Source organism: Phyllosticta capitalensis (genome assembly GCF_038381095.1).
Source record: "Phyllosticta capitalensis strain CBS 128856 chromosome Unknown BKA78scaffold_11, whole genome shotgun sequence".
Taxonomy (NCBI): domain Eukaryota; kingdom Fungi; phylum Ascomycota; class Dothideomycetes; order Botryosphaeriales; family Phyllostictaceae; genus Phyllosticta; species Phyllosticta capitalensis.
This window is the reverse complement of record NW_027117449.1, coordinates 1,294,440-1,313,874: the sequence shown is the minus strand read 5'-3', so window position 1 is coordinate 1,313,874 and position 19,435 is coordinate 1,294,440. Positions and strand designations below refer to the sequence as shown.

At 54.8% G+C, this 19,435-nt stretch overlaps 7 protein-coding genes across 7 annotated transcripts; 4 read left to right on the top strand and 3 right to left on the bottom strand.

Moving 5' to 3' along the window:
• Positions 1-842: 842 nt before the first annotated feature.
• On the top strand, positions 843-2,072 carry BKA78DRAFT_44481 (DOPA-like domain-containing protein). Its single transcript, XM_066893199.1, has 3 exons — positions 843-1,105; positions 1,389-1,579; positions 1,679-2,072. Exons 1-3 carry the CDS (start codon positions 1,035-1,037, stop codon positions 2,011-2,013), a joined length of 597 nt encoding a protein of 198 aa, XP_066739943.1. The 5' UTR covers positions 843-1,034; the 3' UTR covers positions 2,014-2,072.
• A 26-nt stretch (positions 2,073-2,098) lies between these two features.
• Positions 2,099-2,809, top strand: BKA78DRAFT_325575 (uncharacterized protein). The gene has a single exon (XM_066889371.1). The coding sequence runs from the start codon at positions 2,213-2,215 to the stop codon at positions 2,669-2,671; it is 459 nt and encodes a 152-aa protein (XP_066739942.1). The 5' UTR covers positions 2,099-2,212; the 3' UTR covers positions 2,672-2,809.
• Positions 2,810-4,098: 1,289 nt separating this feature from the next.
• Positions 4,099-4,424, bottom strand: BKA78DRAFT_356687 (uncharacterized protein; the record flags this gene model as incomplete). Its single annotated transcript, XM_066892102.1, has 2 exons — positions 4,099-4,316; positions 4,397-4,424. 2 exons carry the CDS (start codon positions 4,422-4,424, stop codon positions 4,099-4,101), a joined length of 246 nt encoding a protein of 81 aa, XP_066739941.1.
• Positions 4,425-5,623: 1,199 nt separating this feature from the next.
• BKA78DRAFT_257719 (glycosyltransferase family 20-domain-containing protein) lies at positions 5,624-8,556 on the bottom strand (the record flags this gene model as incomplete). Its single annotated transcript, XM_066885213.1, has 4 exons — positions 5,624-5,838; positions 5,893-6,172; positions 6,245-8,155; positions 8,206-8,556. The coding sequence occupies 4 exons, from the start codon at positions 8,554-8,556 to the stop codon at positions 5,624-5,626; spliced, it is 2,757 nt and encodes a 918-aa protein (XP_066739940.1).
• A 1,158-nt stretch (positions 8,557-9,714) lies between these two features.
• On the top strand, positions 9,715-11,617 carry BKA78DRAFT_356685 (uncharacterized protein; the record flags this gene model as incomplete). The annotated part of the gene is made up of 3 exons (XM_066892101.1): positions 9,715-10,211; positions 10,258-11,047; positions 11,105-11,617. 3 exons carry the CDS (start codon positions 9,715-9,717, stop codon positions 11,615-11,617), a joined length of 1,800 nt encoding a protein of 599 aa, XP_066739939.1.
• A 4,777-nt stretch (positions 11,618-16,394) lies between these two features.
• On the bottom strand, positions 16,395-17,631 carry BKA78DRAFT_44285 (uncharacterized protein). The gene has a single exon (XM_066893198.1). It carries the CDS (start codon positions 17,296-17,298, stop codon positions 16,441-16,443), a length of 858 nt encoding a protein of 285 aa, XP_066739938.1. The 5' UTR covers positions 17,299-17,631; the 3' UTR covers positions 16,395-16,440.
• On the top strand, positions 17,632-18,620 carry BKA78DRAFT_44284 (uncharacterized protein). The gene has a single exon (XM_066893197.1). The coding sequence runs from the start codon at positions 17,966-17,968 to the stop codon at positions 18,581-18,583; it is 618 nt and encodes a 205-aa protein (XP_066739937.1). The 5' UTR covers positions 17,632-17,965; the 3' UTR covers positions 18,584-18,620.
• Positions 18,621-19,435: the final 815 nt, after the last annotated feature.

The window sequence follows — 19,435 nt, the reverse complement described above, 5'->3', positions numbered from 1 at the left end:
CGAAACGCACCATCTCGCCAAGTTGGTCGTGGTGCAATTAAGCTCAGGCGTAGGTGACTTGGTCGGCGGGACAAGTTTAACGAGAAGCATAATTCTTTGTGCTTCTTGCTCGTACCACAGACATCTTCGATCAAACTTCTTCGCTGAGCAGATAGCAGTCTCAAATCTGCGACAGTTGTTTGGCTCTCGAAACGTGGGAGATGGTTGTGAATGACGCAATGATGGAGAGCATGGAATCATTCCGCGGCGGAATTGATCGCTGGGTCGGGGCCTGTGCGAGCAACTGGCTGACAGATTGCTCCCCACCATCTACATACACACACAACGTTTGTGTCTGCCAGTCATCAAGTCTCTTATTTGACAAGAAGAGAGAGGAGCGAAATCAGTGTTCATCGACTCCTCTCGATTTCCTTTCTCAGGCGCGGAAAAAAATCCCCAAAGCACTCGGGATTTCCGCTTCCAAAAAACCACCCGAATCCGAACCCTCGTCACCCATTACGACACTCGAAGGCAGCCAAATAGAAGGTGAAAACCGTCAGCGTCCTGGGAAATACATCTTCTCTGGCTGAACAGGCAGTCGGATTGGTCACCAAAGCTTGTTTTTTACCAGGGCAAGCCTACTAACACCTCAGACAAATCCACCGGAGGACTCTTTCCTCTAATCCGCTTGCCCAGCTCGGCGTCGGGAGCGCCCGTCTTGTGCCCGCATTGTATCCGGTAAGCAGACTTGACGTGCTGCTTGCCTATCTTTCTGCCTACCTACCCTTCCTTACAAAAGTGTCGCTGAACAATCCGCAGCAACTGGTCAATTTCTGCTCTCGGCTTACCGTTCTCCAAGTGATATATCACGACGACTGCTTGTGCTCAAATCACTCAATCATATACCACGATCACTTGAGCTCGTGTGCCCAATCAGCTGAAATCGTTCATCTGTCCTCCGACCTGTCAACTCTCGAGAGAGCTATCATTGCTTCAGAAAGAGCAAGGTATCTTGGTTTTTGGAGAAATTCTGGTAGTACGATTTGGCAAAAGAGATGGCGGACCCGGCCCTCTACACCTACCCTGATCCGCTCGAGGGGTTCGAGGGGTTGCCCCCGTTACCTGAGTATGTAGCGCCCCTTCTGGGTTTTCCCCCTGTTGGACTCTTTTCGTGTCCCTCAACCACGGAGCATGGAACAAAAACTGTCTCCTCCAACCCAACCCTCTCTTCTTCCATCAAGCAGTGATGAGGTGGATTTGCTTCGAGAAGGACACAGCGCTCTCCACCCTCTTGATCTCGAGCAACAATCTCCACTTCTTTCCACCCCCTTGCCCCCTTTCCCTTCCTCCCCTATACACCCCTTCAACGCTCTCCACACATTTCTGGCCAGCTGCTGACCACACCCCAGCGAACGCAATGCCGACGGCAAGTCGTACGTCAACCCACCGGCAGCGTCGCTCAGCCCTGCCTACGAACGATTCACCGCTCCCATCGACAACGGCGTGCGCGGCGGCTTCGACGTGCACATCTACTTTTATCAGACGGACCCCGCGCAGGTCGAGTACGCGACGCGCCTGTGGGAGCGCGTCCGTCGCGAATGTACGTTCCGTCCCATCTCGAGTGCTCTTCTGCAGCACACACCTCATCCCCTTCTCCCCACCTCCACTCTCCAACACAACAACCTAACGCCCCACCTAGTCCCCGAACTGCGCACCTACGCGCTCTTCCCGCGGCCCATCGGCCCGCACCTGGTCGGCATGTTCGAGGTCAACCTGTTCACGCCGGCGCAGTTTGGCGCGTTCGTCGCGTGGCTGGTGGTCCACCGCGGGCCGCTGTCGGCCCTCGTGCACCCCAACACGGGCGACGACCTGCGCGACCACACGCAGCGCGCCACGTGGCTGGGCGAGCCCATGCCTCTGAACACGGCGCTCTTCTACCGCTTGGAGGAGGAAAAGAGGAAGAGGAGGGAGGCTGCTGCTGAGGCGGAGGAGAGGGAGAGAGAGGGGAGGGAGGGGGCTGAGGCCAAGATTTGAGGGAGTGAGGGAGAGAGTGAATGTTTTGGTTTGCTTGCATAGCATGGACTTTTGTTGCCCCCCCCCCCCCCCCCCCCCCCTCGCACCCCCTTTTTTTTCGAGCCTTTTGATAATAACATTGCTGCAATCAGGCTGTTGGTAGTACGGCACATTGCAACTGTCAAGTTTCTCCAAAGTCTGCTACACTCTCTCTTGTAAAATGTGTGTCCCGACTCCCGCTTTCATAGACAAGATGAGCCAACATACTGTATCACTGCCAGCCAAAAACCCAAAACCCCACCATCACTATCAACAGACTACATGTGTACCCTCTCCCTCTCCCGCGTCGCCAGCGGCAGCACCTCACGCATCGCGTCCGACACGAGCGTGGTCACACAACAACCCAACGCGTCGTCCAACCACCAACACGCCGCGCCACGCCGCGCCTTTACTCTCGAGTCTCGCAAGTCTCACAATCCCATCCCGTCACACCGTCCCATCGTCCAGCCCGGCCCTGCCTGGCCTGCCGAGTCCCGTGCGACGTCTGACAGGTTGCCATGTGCGGGGCGGGAAAGCAAAAAAGAGGCGAGAGGCGAGAGGCATGCTGGCTGTTGGCTATTGTTTGGTCGAAGGTGTGGTGGTGATGCAAGGGCGGCTGCGGCAGAAGATCGGCGGCTGAGGGCGGCTGGTTGTGCGCTCGCTCGCTCGCTCGCGTTGCACACCTACGCACATGGACATGTCCGTTGGGGTAATATCGTGGGTGCGTGGTGTGGGGGCACGAGGGGGGCATGGGCAGGCAGGGCAGGGCGTGGGCAGGGCAGGACGGGATGACGGGGAAGCAAGGTAGGGGAAGGGCACTTGATCTCGAGTGGGACACATGCGCGATAGTCGACAATCGACGCCGACGCGACGCGACGCCGGGGAAACGGACAGCGGCTCAATTGAATGCGGAGGCTGGGTGGGGAGGGGAGGCACGGCATGATGTAAAACAACGAGAGGAGGAGTAGACCAGACAAGTTCGGTTGTATATTTCTTATCGCGGCCATGCAAATGCCACAGACGGTGAAGGAAAAAGGGGACGAGACAGAACAAAGTCAACGAATATATATGTCTAATGCAAGTACTTTTATATGACCGAATCAGAGAGAAGCCATGATGAACAAATGAAAAGAAGTTGTCGAAATGATTCGCCACCGGCGACAAGGCTTGCTTCGATGCATCAAGAAGAAAGCCAGAATGTTTGCTAGGCCGAATCCATGCGTGATGCAAAGCTGTATGCTCTAAAGGGGTTGGAAAGGGGTATTTTGGGCGGAAAGATGTGGCACGTAGATGGTGCCGAGCCAGCCAAGGTGATATTCAAGAGAATCCAAGCAAAGAAAAATGGTCAACGAGAGGCAAGGTAGGCGGAACGTCAGCTGCGCAATGCTAGATGCGCCAGGCAGGGAGGCAGCAAAGCACAAGGTGCGTGAGAGAATCAAAACAAGCTGTGGTGCGGCCGTGATGATTACAAGATGGTAGCAGGTCGAAAAGGTGGTGGTGTGTCGTCGTCATGTCGTGTGCAAGATGTGTCTCGGACGCTCAAACGCTCTCGTAGCGTGCTGTGGTGTCGTGGCAGACAGAGGAGTAGCTAGCTCCATTTGTTTTCCAGGTCGAGCGCGTAGTACACGGCGGCTGCTGGCGTCCATCTACAAGTCGTCCCAGATTCGGCGGTAGATGTGGACGGTAGCGCCTTTCGTAGAGCCGATGTCGTCGCCGTTCCTGGCGTTTCACCACGGGTACAGCAGGCGATTGGCCCGAGTGGCGCTGGCGTGCGGACTAAGTGGCGTTTCTCCGGGTCTTCCTCTCCACGAGGATCCTGATGATCCCGCGTATCCTCGTCTCTCCTTCCTCGCTCGCTTCGGTCGAGCCCTGTTTCTTAGCTTCTCACAACCGCCGTGTCACTGGCCGCTGCTCCTCCTGTTTTCCGAGACAACAGGCGAGCAGCAGGCACGCAGGGCGGGCGGCCAAAACAACAACAAGGCTGCCGGTCGTCATCGTTGTTGTGAGGCGAGCGAGTCTCCGGAAGCCGGCCGGCAGCAGCGCGATTTGCAATGAGGGCTTTTCGAACTAAGGCCGGCCCAGGCGCCCAGACAGGTCGCGGACGGCCGTGGTCGGGATCTTGGACCAACGCCGAGACGCCGAGTTGGACGACGAGGTTGACGAGGTTGAGGTGGGCGAGGTGCCGCCGTAGACGTACTCGCCGTCAACGTAGCGGGCTTCGCTGATAAAGGTCGTGCGCTTGTCGCGGCGCGTGTAGCGCTTTTCCAAGCGGTACAATTCAAGCTCTGTTGGAGGGAATGTGTTAGTGGGCAAAGCTCGAGGCGGAAACCAACATGATTTGGGGATAGGGGAGCCGAGCACTTACTTGCTTGCAGCTTGTCGAGGAGCCCCATGATGGCAGGAGGCGAGATTGGACAGGAATTGACCACACACAGAGGGCAAACGACCAGGAGGTTTCAGGCCAGGCAAGAACAGGAATTCCGGAGAGACGTTGAGAGTTGTTGACAGCGGGGAGAACGAGAGCGAGAGAGAGAGGAACGGGGAGACGTTGGGCCAGCAAATAATACGGTTACGGCTGTCTGGCTCTGGATTTGACTTGGCCCGGAGATGGGGCTACGAATGGATCTGCAGGCTCGGAGCAGGTGACGCGAAGGGAAGGCGAAGACGGCGTGCGTGCTTTGAGGCCCGGGGGTTTAGGTTGAGCGGAGCGGATCGTCGAGCGATAATATATATCTTTTACTTTGTATAGCAGGATATGCCGTTTACTAGCGCAGCGCAGCGGCGCAGACGGAACGAGCGGTGAGGCGCCGAAAAAAGGTGAAGCTGCGGGAGGGAAGGATGCAGCTGGACGACGAGCTGGGTGACATGTTCAGGTGCCGGGTGAAGTGGGTGGGTCAAGCGTCGAGAAGCGAGGCCACGCCTGAAGCAGAGATACGGAGTTTCCCCCCTGACAGCTTCCACTTCTTGTCTCCAAGACTACGCCCCCGCGCGTCGTCAACTTCATCTCCATGGTCCGAAATTGACATGGTCCAATATTCCATCTGTGCCGGCACAGGTCAGCGGCATCCATCACATCCCGCAAAGCTTAGGTTACATGCAGCAACCCTTCTGCAGCCCATTACCCGCCAGGCACTCCATCTTCTTCGTCGTCCAGGGCGACGACCAACCAAAACCAATAAAAAGACCAGTAGACGCTCCCTGCAGCCACGTTGATTTGCATGATCTGCTCCCAGCCCTTTTCTTCCTCTTTGCTTTTTGCCTTCCCACCTGCACGGCTACCCAACGTTATGCATCTACTTCACCACTGTCCAAACACTCATGCGAGACCAACTTGACGTGCACCGCGAAACACTCGGCTTCCATCCTGACATTTTTGTTACAAAACGCTCGTCGCCTTGCAATCAGATAATGCTACATTTGCCCTCTATCGTTACCTTGTCTATGCTTTTTGGGAGGCTTTGCCTGATCCTCCCATTTATTGAGCCCACTCCGAGATCTTCATCTCCCCCCAATGACTACCTCCCTACTGCGCCCCGAGAATGCTCTTCGTCCTGTCTAGAAGCAAATCACCCACTCCTTCTCCCGTGTCACATCACAGCCGTGATTCGGGCACCGTACCGTCCACCACGGCAACAGCTCCAATGTTACCAGCGTCTGCGGAGCCATTGAGCAAAGCCACCACCGAAATGACGTCGGCCGGCTCCAGCAGATGCCAGCTCGCCAGCGTTTGCTTCGAGCTTGCCCCTACCGTCACAGAGAAGACGTGATCCTGAGGCAGCTTAGAGCGGCGCAGCGCCCGGAACATGTCTACACAATCATTAGTCTCAGTCAACCGGAAAATCACGCATGCTTTGTGCTTACCTTCGTCCGTAAAGTCGTCGCCCAAGCACAGGATGAACTCGGGGGGTGATTCGCCATACGCTGCAACCAGCCGCCTGGCGATTTCGCCCTTGTTCACGAACCGAGGGCGCACCTCGAGGTTGGCCTTGCCGGTCATGACCTCGACGTCGTACTTCTTGGCCACCGTGTTTTCAAGATGTCTTTGGCATTCGCGTGCCTGGTACGCTCCATACTCGGGATCAGCACGCCGGTAGTGCCATGTCAGCGCTATCTTTTTGCGTTCAATGAAGGAACCTGCACGCTGTCAGCTTTCACAATGCCTCGCATTGGCTTGAAACATACCCTGAGTCCTCTCCGTGTAGTGCTGGAAAACTTGCATCACCTCCGACTGCCAGCTCATGTCCGTCTTGTCGGTCAAGTTCTCCCACTCTTCTGAGCGAGGGTGACGCATGAAGCTGCCGTGCTCGGCACTCAGGCCAAGCTCCGTAATATGACCCATCCACTCATCAAGGAAAGCTTGATCACGTCCACTGATGATCCAGACTGCATTCGCAGGATCTGATGCAAGAGTCTTGATTGTGCGGATTACCCTGTCCGACGGGATGGCCGACTGCGGATCCTTCACAATCGGTGTCAAGGTGCCGTCATAGTCGAACATGAAAAGCCTCTTCTTAGCCTGGCGGTACTGGGCGAGAAGCTTGGCCCTGTCAAGAGCCGGCGTGGCAAAGGATTGGTCAAATGAAGAAAGGTTGGTCAACAACCGGCGGAAATAGTTTTGGCTCCACGTCTGAACGGTGTTGGTCGTCACGTGCTTGTAGAGCTTCTCGTGCTGGGCGGTCCGCTCCTCGTCAGTCATGGTCAAAGCCCTATCGATGGCGTCGGCGACACCGCCAAGATCCCAGGGGTTGATGTGAATCGCACTGCCCAAGCTGCCAGCGGTACCAGAGAATTCCGAGAGTATCAAGGGGCCATGGTCGTCCCTTTGAGCAATCACGTACTCCATGCTAGTCGTGTTCATTCCGTCTCGTACACTGGTAATGAGCCCAACGTCGGCCACACGCAGAAGCGCAAAATATTCCTCCTTGGAGAGATACTGCGGGTAATGCTGGACAGGGGTGAAGCTAAGCGAGCCGTATGTACCATTGATCTTGGCCACGAGGTCGGAGATTTTGTTGATGAACTTGTTGTCCGGATCATGTTGATTGTTCCCAATGTTGCTGCCGGGGCTGGTGACCTGGATCAAGACCACCTGATCCCGCCACTCTGGGTACCGCTCCAGGAACATCTCGAATGCTTGCAGTTTTTGCGCAACACCCCTGACGGCATCAAGCCTGTCACGGCCGACAATCACCTTTTTGCCAGCGTAGAGTTCGCGAATGGCTTGCACTTTTTCGGCGACCTTGGCATCCTCGTGGCAGACGCGCTGAGTGGCTGCGGCATTGATTCCAATCGGGAACACGTCGACCGCGACGTGGGCTCCATAAGCATCCACGCCAGCCGAGGACGAGTCGAAGCCAAGGATTCGGGTACAGCAGGAAGAAAAATGACGTGAGTAGCTGTAGGACTGGAAGCCAACCATGTTGGCACCCAGAACACCCTCGAGAATCTCCTTGCGTCGGCTCAAACAGCGATAGAATTCACTGCTTGGGAATGGAATGTGGAGGAAGAATCCGATGTAGACGTTGGGAAGCCTCTGGCGCAGAAGACTGGGGAGCAGGAGAAGGTAGTAGTCGTGAACCATGATGATGTCGCCAGGCTTGTAAATCTCTAGGATCTTGTCTGCAAACATTTTGTTCATCCGATAGTAGTCGGCCCAGGCCTTGCGCGCTGCACGGCCGTCGGCCGGCTCGTTTTGCTTGTAATGGAAGAGGTTATACAGCTCATTTTCGGCGAACTGACGCCACCGGGATTGATTCTTGAGCACCAAAACGTCCTCATCCTCGTGCATGTCATCGTATAGCCATACGGGGACGATTCTGCCGCTGTTGTCGCGCTCCAGTTGCCTTTCAAGACGCTGGCGGTCTGCCCGGTCGATGCTGATGCCGTCGACATGTGTCGGCTGCGGTGGCTTCGAGTTTACGTCGACAGGAATCGGTGCCGAAGCCTTGTTCAAGGGAGCTGCATTGTTGGCACTGTTGGTGCTGCCAGGAACAGCCTGTGCGTCGGGAGCAACCCTGATTTCACCGGTCCAACCGACCAGAGTGTGACTCCACGGAGACGACGACGACGAGAGATGGGAAAAGGAGTCAAAAAGAGCCGACGTTCCCCGGCGAGATTTCAATTGCTACCTTGTTATCAGCTCCAACCCGGTCCAAGAAATCACCTGCCACTTACCCAATCGCTACCAGGTGAATAGGAAACTGTGTACGGAACGGCCGTTGTCGCGCTGATGACGCCTCCACTGAGATTGAGATTTGGATGAGCTGCCTTGGGGTCGACGTCCACCAGGTTTGCGTTTTGGGTCGAATCGCCGTTTGGCCTGGCAAGCCTCTGGAGGACCTCTTCGGCGGTCTTGGCGCCTGCAGCTAGGTCGGAGGGCGAGGTAGAGTGACCATTCTGAAAGTAGGCCGATTGTCCGGTGGAGTGAACGCCGGGGGTGACGGGTATAGAAGTGACGGCGGAATTGAGGGCGGGATGGACAGACTCGGTGCGGTCGGCCTGGGGTCTCGAAGACAGGGAGGGCATTGTGGAGGGTTGCTGCATTGTCGCGGGGTGAGCAGGTAGTACGAAGAGCAGCGGGGGAGGGGAAATGGGACCTGGGGCGGAGAAGAACAGGAAAGATGGCTCGAGTGAGGCGAGGGAGAAGAAGACGTACAAAGGGACCTCCAGGCAGGTCGACGAGCGGTGCTGCAGATGGTGGGGTGTTGCAGCGCGGGGAGAGGGAGGGCGGATGTTTGGTCGAGTGCACCTCTAGCACTGGAATTCTTCGCGAGGCCTGACGTAATTGGTGCCAAGATGCAGCAGGGCAGTGAGGCGTGCAGGAATGGAGTGAAGAAGAGTGACGGTGACGACAGACGTCAGTTTATGTACCAATACGGCCAATTCCACGACTGGAGAGATAGCCAGTGCATCGCAGGCAGGGGCCGTCCTTCTGGAGCCATCTCTGCTCTTCCACCTCCATGTGCAGCAGTCTGGGCCCAGCTCGCCCGCCTGACGGAGGAGAGCATGTCGACATCAAGGCACGTCGTCGGCCCCTTTTCCAGGATTTTGGCCATGTAGGGATAGGCATGTGTCCGGGCTCGAGCCATTGCCAGGCGCCGTCAATGTCATGATAATAGCCCGGCGGCCCTCTCGTCGACTCCTGTCCAGCCCATTGTTCGATTACGTCGGGCTTGGTGGAGGACCTCGACTCGCTTGACTCGCTGCTGACTCAGGCTGCATCTAATCCAAGCATGCAACAGCTCAATTGCTCTCATAGCGACTTTAGAAAATGATATGGACATGGTGTACTCAGATGCTTCGACATCCTCATCCATTTACCCAACTGAAGCTCCCCGCTCATGCGTGAAATGCTGCTCATGTGCTTTGACTTTTGCCATCAGGACTCGAGATGCTCAAATTTAGCAAAATACTCCAGTAGCTCGGAAGGGAGAAGAGCAGGCCATGAGAAAAAGAGGATTGAACGTGTTCGGCATGGAATGTGAACATATCATGGATATCAAGCCTCATCGGCGCCCATCTTTCTCCGGCTCCCGGTCCGACAAGCGCACGGACCAAGCCAATCGACGTCGCGCCGCTCTCCACACCACTTCCATTTTGGAATACCCGTGCATCTATTCGACAACCCATCTCTCCTCACGACCACCCACCGTCTTCATCACTTGGCTTGTCGAGCGCGCAGCAATGCCCGCCACCTGGCTCCCGCGCTCCGCCAACAACCTCAATTGCCTTTCCCAACGTTTGCGCATACCGCTGCTTGCTCCACAATTTCCTCGACCTCGCGCCTATCCGCAACGCCATCCCGCCTACTTTTCCACATCCTCTCGTCACTTGGACCCTCAGCCTGAGCCAAAAGCTGAAACACAACCCGAGAGCCCGCCAGACGAAGGCGATCAGCTTCTCCAGGCGCTCCAAGACGTGCGAGATGGAAACCGAAATCGCAAACTCGTCCGCCAACATTTTTCCCGCAATGCACGGAATGACTCTGGTCCGCAAAAGGTCAGACGCATGCTCTCCAATGCCGAGGCCAAAGGATCCGCCCTTCGAGTGCAAAAGAAACCAGAACTTCCGCCCCCCGACTACGTTGGCCAGTACATACATCTGCTTAAAGATATATATGCAGAGGACCGACTCATGCCGTGGTATGAGGAGAGCTTGAAGTTGAGCTTGCCATTGGTCAGGTAAGAGTCCCGCGATCCTGTGCCTCTTGCCTTCTCACATCCCCAGGCTTAACCAGGAGCTCGAAGCCTTGGCCGACTACCTCCTCCCAAGCGAAAAAGAACGCGTGGCCCGTAACTGTGTCGCCGAAGATGTCCTGACGCTTTTCTCCCTGAACCGGAACAAGGCTCTCCAGGGATTTGGTCTTGAGGCGTTCGGGTCAGAAGTCAACTCGCTGGCAACCATAACCTCCGACTTGGATTTCCGTCTCTTTGATCAGACCGTCTACGAATCAGAGGAAAATGATTCGACGCAGGCCCCACGCTTTGAGCAGCGAAAGCGCTTAATCCACGCCCTCACTCAACTTCGATGGGCTCTGAAGCACATCCATCAGCCCCCAGTAGGGGCCGCCAGCAAGCGGAACAACCAAAATCCCTACCTCTTCCAGACACCGGTGCTGCTTCACGCACGGTACCCACTTATCGAGACTACACATCGCCCAACAAACATTGACATACAAATTGTCTGCTGTAACGATCCAAGCCACTCTCTCAGAATGATGGACAAGTACTTGGAGGAGATACCGTACATTCAGACGCTCTATGTCGTTCTTAGGCGCACACTTGCTGTCAGAGGTCTCACGGATGTCTTCAACGGCGGCATCGGCTCGTACACGTTGTTCTACATGATTGTTGCAGCATTAAAACATGGACAAAGTCCAATGCCAAGCACCGTAGGAGAAGCTCTGCTTCAAGTACTTGGATTCTATACCGCTTTTGACTCGGACAAGAATTGGATGTCAATAGATCCCCTACAAATCACTCAAAAGAAACAGCCGCGGGAAGGCGGTAGGCCTGAGGTATGTTCAACAAACTCCTCCGATTTCTGGCGGCAGGACTGACGTTTGACTTTATAGGTTGGAACACTCTGGCCAGAACGGCCATATCTTCTTTCCATCCGAGACCCAGCCGACCCGACCAACGATCTCCCACGGCAGTCGTTTGCTTGGAGGCATATCAGGACCACCTTTGCGGTTCTTCGGAAAGAATTGTCGCTGAGGTTGAAGACTGGCGACGAGCGCTTGCTCCTGGTACCCTTCGTTGGACGCTGGTTCGAGGACGTGAAGCTCAAAAGGGAAGCCCTTTTGAGGTACCACAGACTATTCAGCATCGGCAAAATACAACCGATTGAGCAGTCTGCTCAAAAGCCGGATATTGGGCTGGACTTGGATGACCACCAGCCCCCCGCAGCCCAGGAGGGCCAAGAGACGCTTGACGGTCAGCAAGCTGCAGAGCCAGCTCAAGCATCGTCTGCTTCGGAGGAGAGTCAAACGGAGATCAGTGAGCAGAGAGCGGAGGAGCCAGCCCAGGAGTCTGTTGCTTCCGAGAACACTCAAACGGAGCCGGTCAGTGAGCAAAAAGGGGTATGAGAGGTTAAGATTCCGTAGCTCCCAGTGGTGAGAGTGATCAAGGGTCCAACCAGAGATGTCTGAGGCCGATCACGATTCCTAGGTGGCATGGAACAGACTGCAAGTGTGAACATGTCAGTTTCCAGTTGACGGTGTGGAGCGACACGCTAGTCGATTTTTCACTTGTCGAAGACAGAAAAGCGGGCAGCGTTTCTCTCGCGAAGCGTTGGAAAAGATGGTGTGCCGGCAGTTCGAGTAGACCGCCTCTCGTCGCTTGCAACGACATGAAGTGCAACTCGAGGCAAAGGGGTGGATATGTAACGGAGATTGGGAGAAAGAATTATACCATGTCTGCATAGAGAAAGCACAAAAAGAAAAGCACTTCTTCACTCATCCCATCAATTCTTCTCACCAGCGCCCTTGCGTTCATACTCTCCTCACTGGACGCTGCAATCTGGACAAGTCCTGGGACTGAGTGCCATTGCAATCATCTTGTCTTGACACGGAATTCGCGCAGGCTCCTTTCGAAGTGGGCGTCGAAAATCGCATCCAGCACGCAAGCCGCACTCCGTTGCGCGACTTCTTTGGGTTTCCTAGTCAATGGTGTCTTTCAATTGAGGAGAAAAGAGAGATTTCCCAGCGACGCAAAATAGTCGCGAATCCGCCAGTACATACAGCGCACTGTTTGTGGTGGCATGTTACTTTGCCTTGACTGCACTGCTTCCACATTGTCCAAAGTGATCATCAGTGGTCAAACAAGAACCGTAGGCCAGTTGATACGACACGTCCTCTCGCAAATAACTGAGCGCTCAATCTGCTCTCCACTCGCTATGGCAGCTCCCCGATCAGCCCAGTCCGCGAGGGCTGTTCTGCTTTCCCAATCAAACAACTTGAGATATTTATCCCTGAATGCAGCAAGCGGCGCGATGATCTCGTCCCTATCCCATTACACACATCAAGGCGCCGCAAGTCCAGTATCGCGTTGCTTTCGATTCGAGCATGTAGGAGAGGAACCGCCTTTGCTTGGCTGATCTAGTGACTATCTCGTGCCTGCGTGGTACGCAGCATCCGCGTGCATAGACTTTGTTCAATTGGAGCACTACAGGTGAATCACTCAACACCAGGAAATTGCCCAGGAAAACGTGATTGCAGCTGGAAATACCGCGGATACGCTTGAATAGAAATAATACTAGAGATGGATGGATTCTTTTTGCGTGGGTGGATTTCGTGCGGCGCACTTTAAAATGAGTGGATTCTGTAATAAACTGTTTGTTTGTTCTTTTTCTTTTTCTTTTTTTTTAATTAGAAAGTCTTCGGCGCAGGGGTCCAGCCGCAGGAGACAGAGTGGTATGTCCAGGACGGATTAAAATGTTCTGGAAAGTGGGAAAGATGTGCAACGAGGACGTCAAGAAGATCTGTGGTGAACGAGATTGAAGTGATGGGGAGACCCGAGGACGAATTGTCTCCAGGAATTTGTGATCTTTGCGTTGTGCTCCTACTCGTACATTTCACGTTAGCATTCCTGTCTTTTACATGCGGTCTACTTTCTACGCTGCTGTTTAGTGGTTTTAAGAATAATGGCAGAAAATAGGCATTCTTCAACGGGTCGATATATTAAGGATTCGCAAGGTTGACACACGTTCTGCTTGAAATTGAATATACCCTACGACACGGACTCTAGAGTATTGGCTATAACGAGTGCACAAGCATTTGCTTTCTTCTTGTAAATTAATCCTGAAGTGTTCCCAGAAAACTCGCAAGACACAATCACTGTGGCTTTGTTTCTATGGCGTGATTTCAAAGATCTTGGTGAGGGAAATTCAAAGACGAAACAAAATCACCCATCGCATCAAAACGACACTTCAAAATCCACTACCAAAAGTTCACTATTGTTTGGGAGTGCGTCCATTTTCAATTCTCATAATGCCTATAGGATGGAGCACGTTGCGAAAATGGAGTAAATTCTAAGACGAAGAGGTCTCATTGGCACGAAGATTTCCCAATCGCAAGGAATAATCGTCTTCTACTCTACCCTACATTTCCAATTTCCTAATTCAAAAGTAGAGTTTTCTTCTCCGCAGCAGTAGATTGGCGACAATCTTGCGCCAGTGATCATCTCTAAGCAACCCCTCCATCGCGGCACATTAGGATCCTGTCGGAGATAAGTGGATTGTGTGATTCCGTTGGAACTGGATGCCATTCCCGCAATTCTTTGGAATCCCGCAAGACGATTTCGATTTGCTTTTTCCCAATCTTTGACTCACTGGGCCAAAAATGCGGGACAATTGATTTCACACCATATGCACTGCTAGAACTTGGATGCATATCCAGAGGCATGTTGCAAAGAAGCATGCGGAGGTAGCGGGAATATGCACCTCGAAACCAAGTGTATGTAAACTGTTGGCAGGCCAACGCACCCAACTGCTGCACGTACGTCACATCAAGCTCACGAAGCCTTTGACAGTGCATGCAGCTTCCCGATTAAGCTTTTGATCAAGCTCACCTTAGCTCGAGGAGAGGGCATTGAAACAATTTCATTCCACGTGGACAAGCGTGAAACAAAAGCTGGGCCGGCGGCGCCTTCCAGGATCCCTCCCACCCAAGGAAAAAAGAAGGGACCCCAGGAGTCAACCACGGCGCATCCTCCAACGAAACCATCCAACCTTTTTCGTCCAATTCGATCAATCAGCTTGCGTGGAAAGTGAGTGAGCTCCTCGTCTTCCCCGGATTATCAGGCCACAATGAGTTCTGCCATTCCTTCCCGCAAGCCGGTCTGGCTCGACTTTTCCTTCTTTGAGTGATCCTGAATCGACCCATTTTCTTCCACGCGACAGAAGCAAGTCACTACAGCGCTAGCAGACGTTCAACTCTAACCCCACACCCGACCAACCCTGTCTCCGCGGAATCCTCCTCAACACAACCTTCACTTACCCTTTCCCCCGCACTGCAACCGCAAAGTGAATGGATCCTGTGGCCAGTTGGAGCGCTCCCTTCTAGAGATTGTTGATTGGCCGAACAGCTCCAGAGAATCAATCAATGCTCGTTCGCCGGCGGATCAACAGTCATCCTTCCCGCCCTACTCCTGACTACAGCACCCACGCTACAGTGAAAAAAGACTTACCAAGGATACATCATCCATCCTTCTTAGCATCACTTGACATGAAAAAAAGAATCCGTCAACCACAATTCCGCAACTCGTCTCGACATAAATCCGAACTCGGAACAAACCCAAGCTGTGGTTGCTTCCCACGCGACTACCCCTACTAGCTGGCCCCCTAAAACAGCCACACCCGTGTTTTTGCGGCCGCCGGCGCCACAAGCTCCCTGGCACTCGTCGTACTGCTCTGGCGCTCTCTCCCACGCGGTGCCTGGCGCCTGGCGGGCGTCCCGGCTGGGCTGCATCATCCCATCCCTTCCTTATCCCGGTTTTGTGAGTTTTTCCCCCATCCATCCCGACAGTCGTCGACATCTGTGCCTGTGTACCTTATTCTCCGTCTGGCCTATCCCTCCCTCCCGTCAACTTTGTCCCCTTGTCCATCCGTCTCTGCTTCACTTGCTTCCCCTGCTCGGCCGCGGCCGCCACCGCTAGCCTCGGGCACTCCCTCAGACTCGGTCCCTTCCCTTCGAACCGCTCCGCCTCCGCCTTCTTGGTGGCCCCTCGGTCCCTTGATGTGGCAGTGTCCCTCGTGTTGGCGAACACGTCACGGCAGCGCCAAATAGCGCCGTCTTGGAGCTCAGTCTCGTTCTTTTTGCTCCCCTTTTCCTTTGCGGATTGGAGAACGTGGCGACGTACATACCCGTCCACGTACCGGCCTTGCTTCACCCCACGCAACACCACCGTGCATTAGTGACCTATCATGCACATCAACCTCCCGTCCGTCCGTCCGTCCGTCCCGCCCGCCTGTCTGCCCGCGCGTTTTGCCGTCGTCTGCAGACGCGAAGGCAGACATCCATCACCTACGCCGACAGGCAGGCGGAGAGACAGAGAGGAACGATGGTTCGTCCGCGCTTGCGCATGATGCAGGCATAGCATACTATTACTACATGCTACAACATCAAACGCCTCTCCCGTCGTCGCCCGTCGCCCCATGCAGGCAGGCGGCGTGCGCCGTTTCCCGTCCGTCCTTCCTGTCTCCTGACTTGTCCATCCATGGATGAGATCCCGAGACCAGCGAAAAAGCCAGACAGACAGCCAGCCAGCCAGCCCAGACGCGCTCGCCAAACTCAACTGACTGCCTGCCTGCGAAACAATCCCGGCCATGTGGCGCCGCGGCGTGGGTCACGGCCGTACGTCGTTCCGCCGTTCATCTGCCCATCCATGTCACCCGTCGTGGCTTTTGGCGGCGGGTGATGATGATGGTGGTGGAGGAGGAGGAAGAGGAGGAGAAAAGAGGTGGCAAAGTTTGGCGGGTGAGTGGATTGGGTTGGCTTGCTTTGACGTGGCCTTGGTAGACATCTGCTCACGAGTCCCATTGGGCAAAATTTCTAGCAGCGAAAGTGGAGAGATTGGAAAGAAAGTGAGAGGACGGCTGGATGCTACTTTGCAAAGTGTCGTCCAATTGATCGCCGCATGCCCAAAAACTTTCGAAAACACCTCCAGCCGTTGAAGTGCTCAAAGACTCGACATCTCAACACAGAATATAGTCAGCAAAGACAAACAAAACATGCAAAGAAAACTACGCGTGGGCAAACCACGAAAACCGCCAGTCATGCGGCCACCTCCACTACTTCCTACTCCACTCGAGCCTCATAAGTAGATGGAAACCACCACCACCACCAAAACACCAAGACTCGTCCCGGAAAGAACGCTGCAAGGGACCGAGACAGACCGCCAAGCAGGCTACCTATGCACGGAGCCCGGAGATGCCATGTGCGAAACACGCATGCTTTGGCAGTAGGCTGGCGGGCGCCGTGCGTCTTGGCGCGTGCGACGGCTGTGGCGTGGTCGGGTGGTGGCGGTGATGGAGGAGATAGGGTGGGTGGTGGAGGTGCCGGCATTTTTCTGGCGTCTGGCGTCTGGCGTCTGGCGTCGTCTGCCGTTGTCGTTGCGTTTTCCTCCTTGCTTTTTTTGGGGACATATTTTTTTTTGATTTTTGGCTGGTCGTGGCGGTTGTCGGCAGCGGGCAGTGGAAAACAACACATGGTGTGCAAAAGCAAAAGTCTCTGAGATGGAAGTGGCTGAGACCATCGGAAGGGAAGACGGAAAAGGACGCGAAAGGGGGAGGAGATGTGATGGACAAAGTTTGGTTTGGAAAGGGGGTAGTTGCATGTCTTCTCCTCAAGTGACGAGTGACTGACGTGCAGGGGGCTTCGCTTCTTCCTCTTCGCGTCGACGAGGAGCAGGTCAGGATAGCGTGACTGACGCCGTGACGTAGAGTGAGTGTGTGGGTGATGGAACGGTGTGGACCGGGAAGTGACTGGTAGATGAGCCACTGAACGCTTGCACTTCCATCTCTTGACATGCATAGCCTTAGTTGACTGAACTCGACCCAGAAGTCGGAGCCTCTTCTCCTGCTCCTACTCACCTCGGGGTACCTGGGTATGTAGACGAAGAGACGAACGGAGCATTCAGCTCGCTCAACGCCACAGCCGGACCAGCCAGCCAGCCAGCCAGCCAGCCAGCCAGCCGGGCGTCTTAAAAAACGCGAATAACAAAAGCAAGACGGCCAAAAGGGGAGAAAACAACCAACAGTACGAGCCATCCTTTATCTCTCTGCCCGCTACACTCAGTCTCATCTACCCAAACAATCTTTGCAATTTTGTTACCTATTGTCACTCCTGTTGTTCCAAAACCTCACTCACGTTTTCTCCCTTTGAGCGGGTGGGCGTGGCGCTTTGCTGTGGACTAATCGCCTGGACCAAACCAAACCCAGCAAAGCTTCTCAGACGGAGCTAGCTTCCCCACGACTTCCCCGAATGGGCAAGCGGACGGCGAGGTGGTGGGTGGTGCACTGGTAGCAGCGCTAAACCGTGCAAGGTAGCTAGTTAGCCATGTAGCTAGCTCGAGCGCTAGTTTTGGGCGGCGCCACCATTGCCTGGCACACACCTAGGTGTCTATAGACCGCGCACAGCCACGGCCACATGGGGCGTACATGTTGTACGTGTGGAAGAAAAGATGAAGTAGGAGAGCAGAGAGCAGGCTTATAAGAAACGGCAGACTGGAGAGAAAACTCTCGGCTCTGGATGTAAATTTGGAGAGGAGCAAAGAAACAGAAAGAGAACAGAGGGTCTACATATCTCTGCCCAAGACGCAAGTACATTTCCTCCCAACACTCCATCCTCACCACCACCACCACCACCACCACCACCACCATACGACAGCCGCATCCGCCAGCCGCAGCCGCCCATCCCACATACACCCAGGCATGTATGTATGTATCCACGCACGTCTCTGTCTGCATACCTGCACATCCACGTGGTCGACCTAGCTGCCATGCCACGCACACACATGGACCGGATGGATGCGTACAGCGCGCGCGCGTGCGTGCGTGCCTCGGTGCCTGTCTGGCCTCTAGAGGGACGCGAAACGCATATGCAGTGCAGCGCCGCTCAGGTAGGCAGAAAAGCGGGAGGAAGGTGTTTTTCTTTTGCAGGTTGCGAGGAGAAGATTACATTAGTGAAAAGCTCCCGAGCTTGGCAGGGGGGGCCGCGAGCGGGTATAGGGATGCAAAGGCGAGAAAGAGAGTGGTTGCGACTTGGGGTTTTCTCTTCTCCTGTCTAGATGGTGTCCGTCGCGACCTACCCATGTACCTGTTGGAGAAACTAAACCTAGGAGCATCACTCCGCCTCGTGCAGCTCCTCGATTTCGAACTCCTATGCATCAACCAGCAAAGCTCCCGGCGTCGAGCGAAGCCAAAGCCAACCAGTGACCATACAAATCATACAAATCGTATGTACATACCTACCACGCTCACACACAATCAAGTCAGAAAAAACAAAAAGGCAGCTAGCTACATAGCCCGTGCCCGTCTATGCCAGGCAGGCTAGACCAAAGTCAGCTGGTACCTAGGAACGGCGGCGGCGGCGGCGGCCAACCGAAGCCGAACCAGGCTATATGATGGCTAGTTACGCCTCCCTTTTGCGAAAACATTCTCAGCTGATGAGGAGGAGCCATCATAATCATCGTTCCGTCCCATGTACTGGACCACACACGAAGAACTGATGAGGCAGAGCGAAAGGAAGGCCGTGGGTACTAATGGAATGGTGGCGGGTGGCGGAGATGCGGCGACGCCGGCGCACATGGCTGCTTCTTGTTGCTGCTGCTGCTGCTGCTGCTGCGAAAAAAAAAAAAAAAATAGGGCCATCCTCGAATCAAGCTTGTTACTCGTTCGTTGGCCACGGTCGGTCGTCGTAATCATTGTTGTGTTTGCCTGGATGTGGCAGATGAGAGAACGGGATGAATATCTCCTAAAAAACGACCAGACCTGTTGTTGATCGTGGTTGTCTCACACCGGCTGTGGACCCGCGCACTAACTGACGAGATGAGGCTGAAAGTTTCCGCCCGCAACGCACAAACCGGTCAAGCAAAGCAAGCAAAGCAAAGCAAAGCTTGTGAATCTGATAGGCAGCCACATGTAAGATGGATGCGCCGCAAGACCACCGGTCAGTAGTGACAAGCAGCCAGCCAGCAGCGTCTCAGAAGATGATGACGGCGGGAGCAAGCGAGAACGTGAGGTGCGGCGGCGGCGGCGGGTGGTGGTGGTGCGGCGAGCGCGGCGCCCCCGTCAGCCGGCCAGCCCGCTGCTGCCAGCAAGCAAGCATTCCAGAAAGCAAATGAGCTGGCTGGCTGGCTTGCGGCGCACATGTGAACGCCAATGTGGCTAAATGGCGATCCGGACG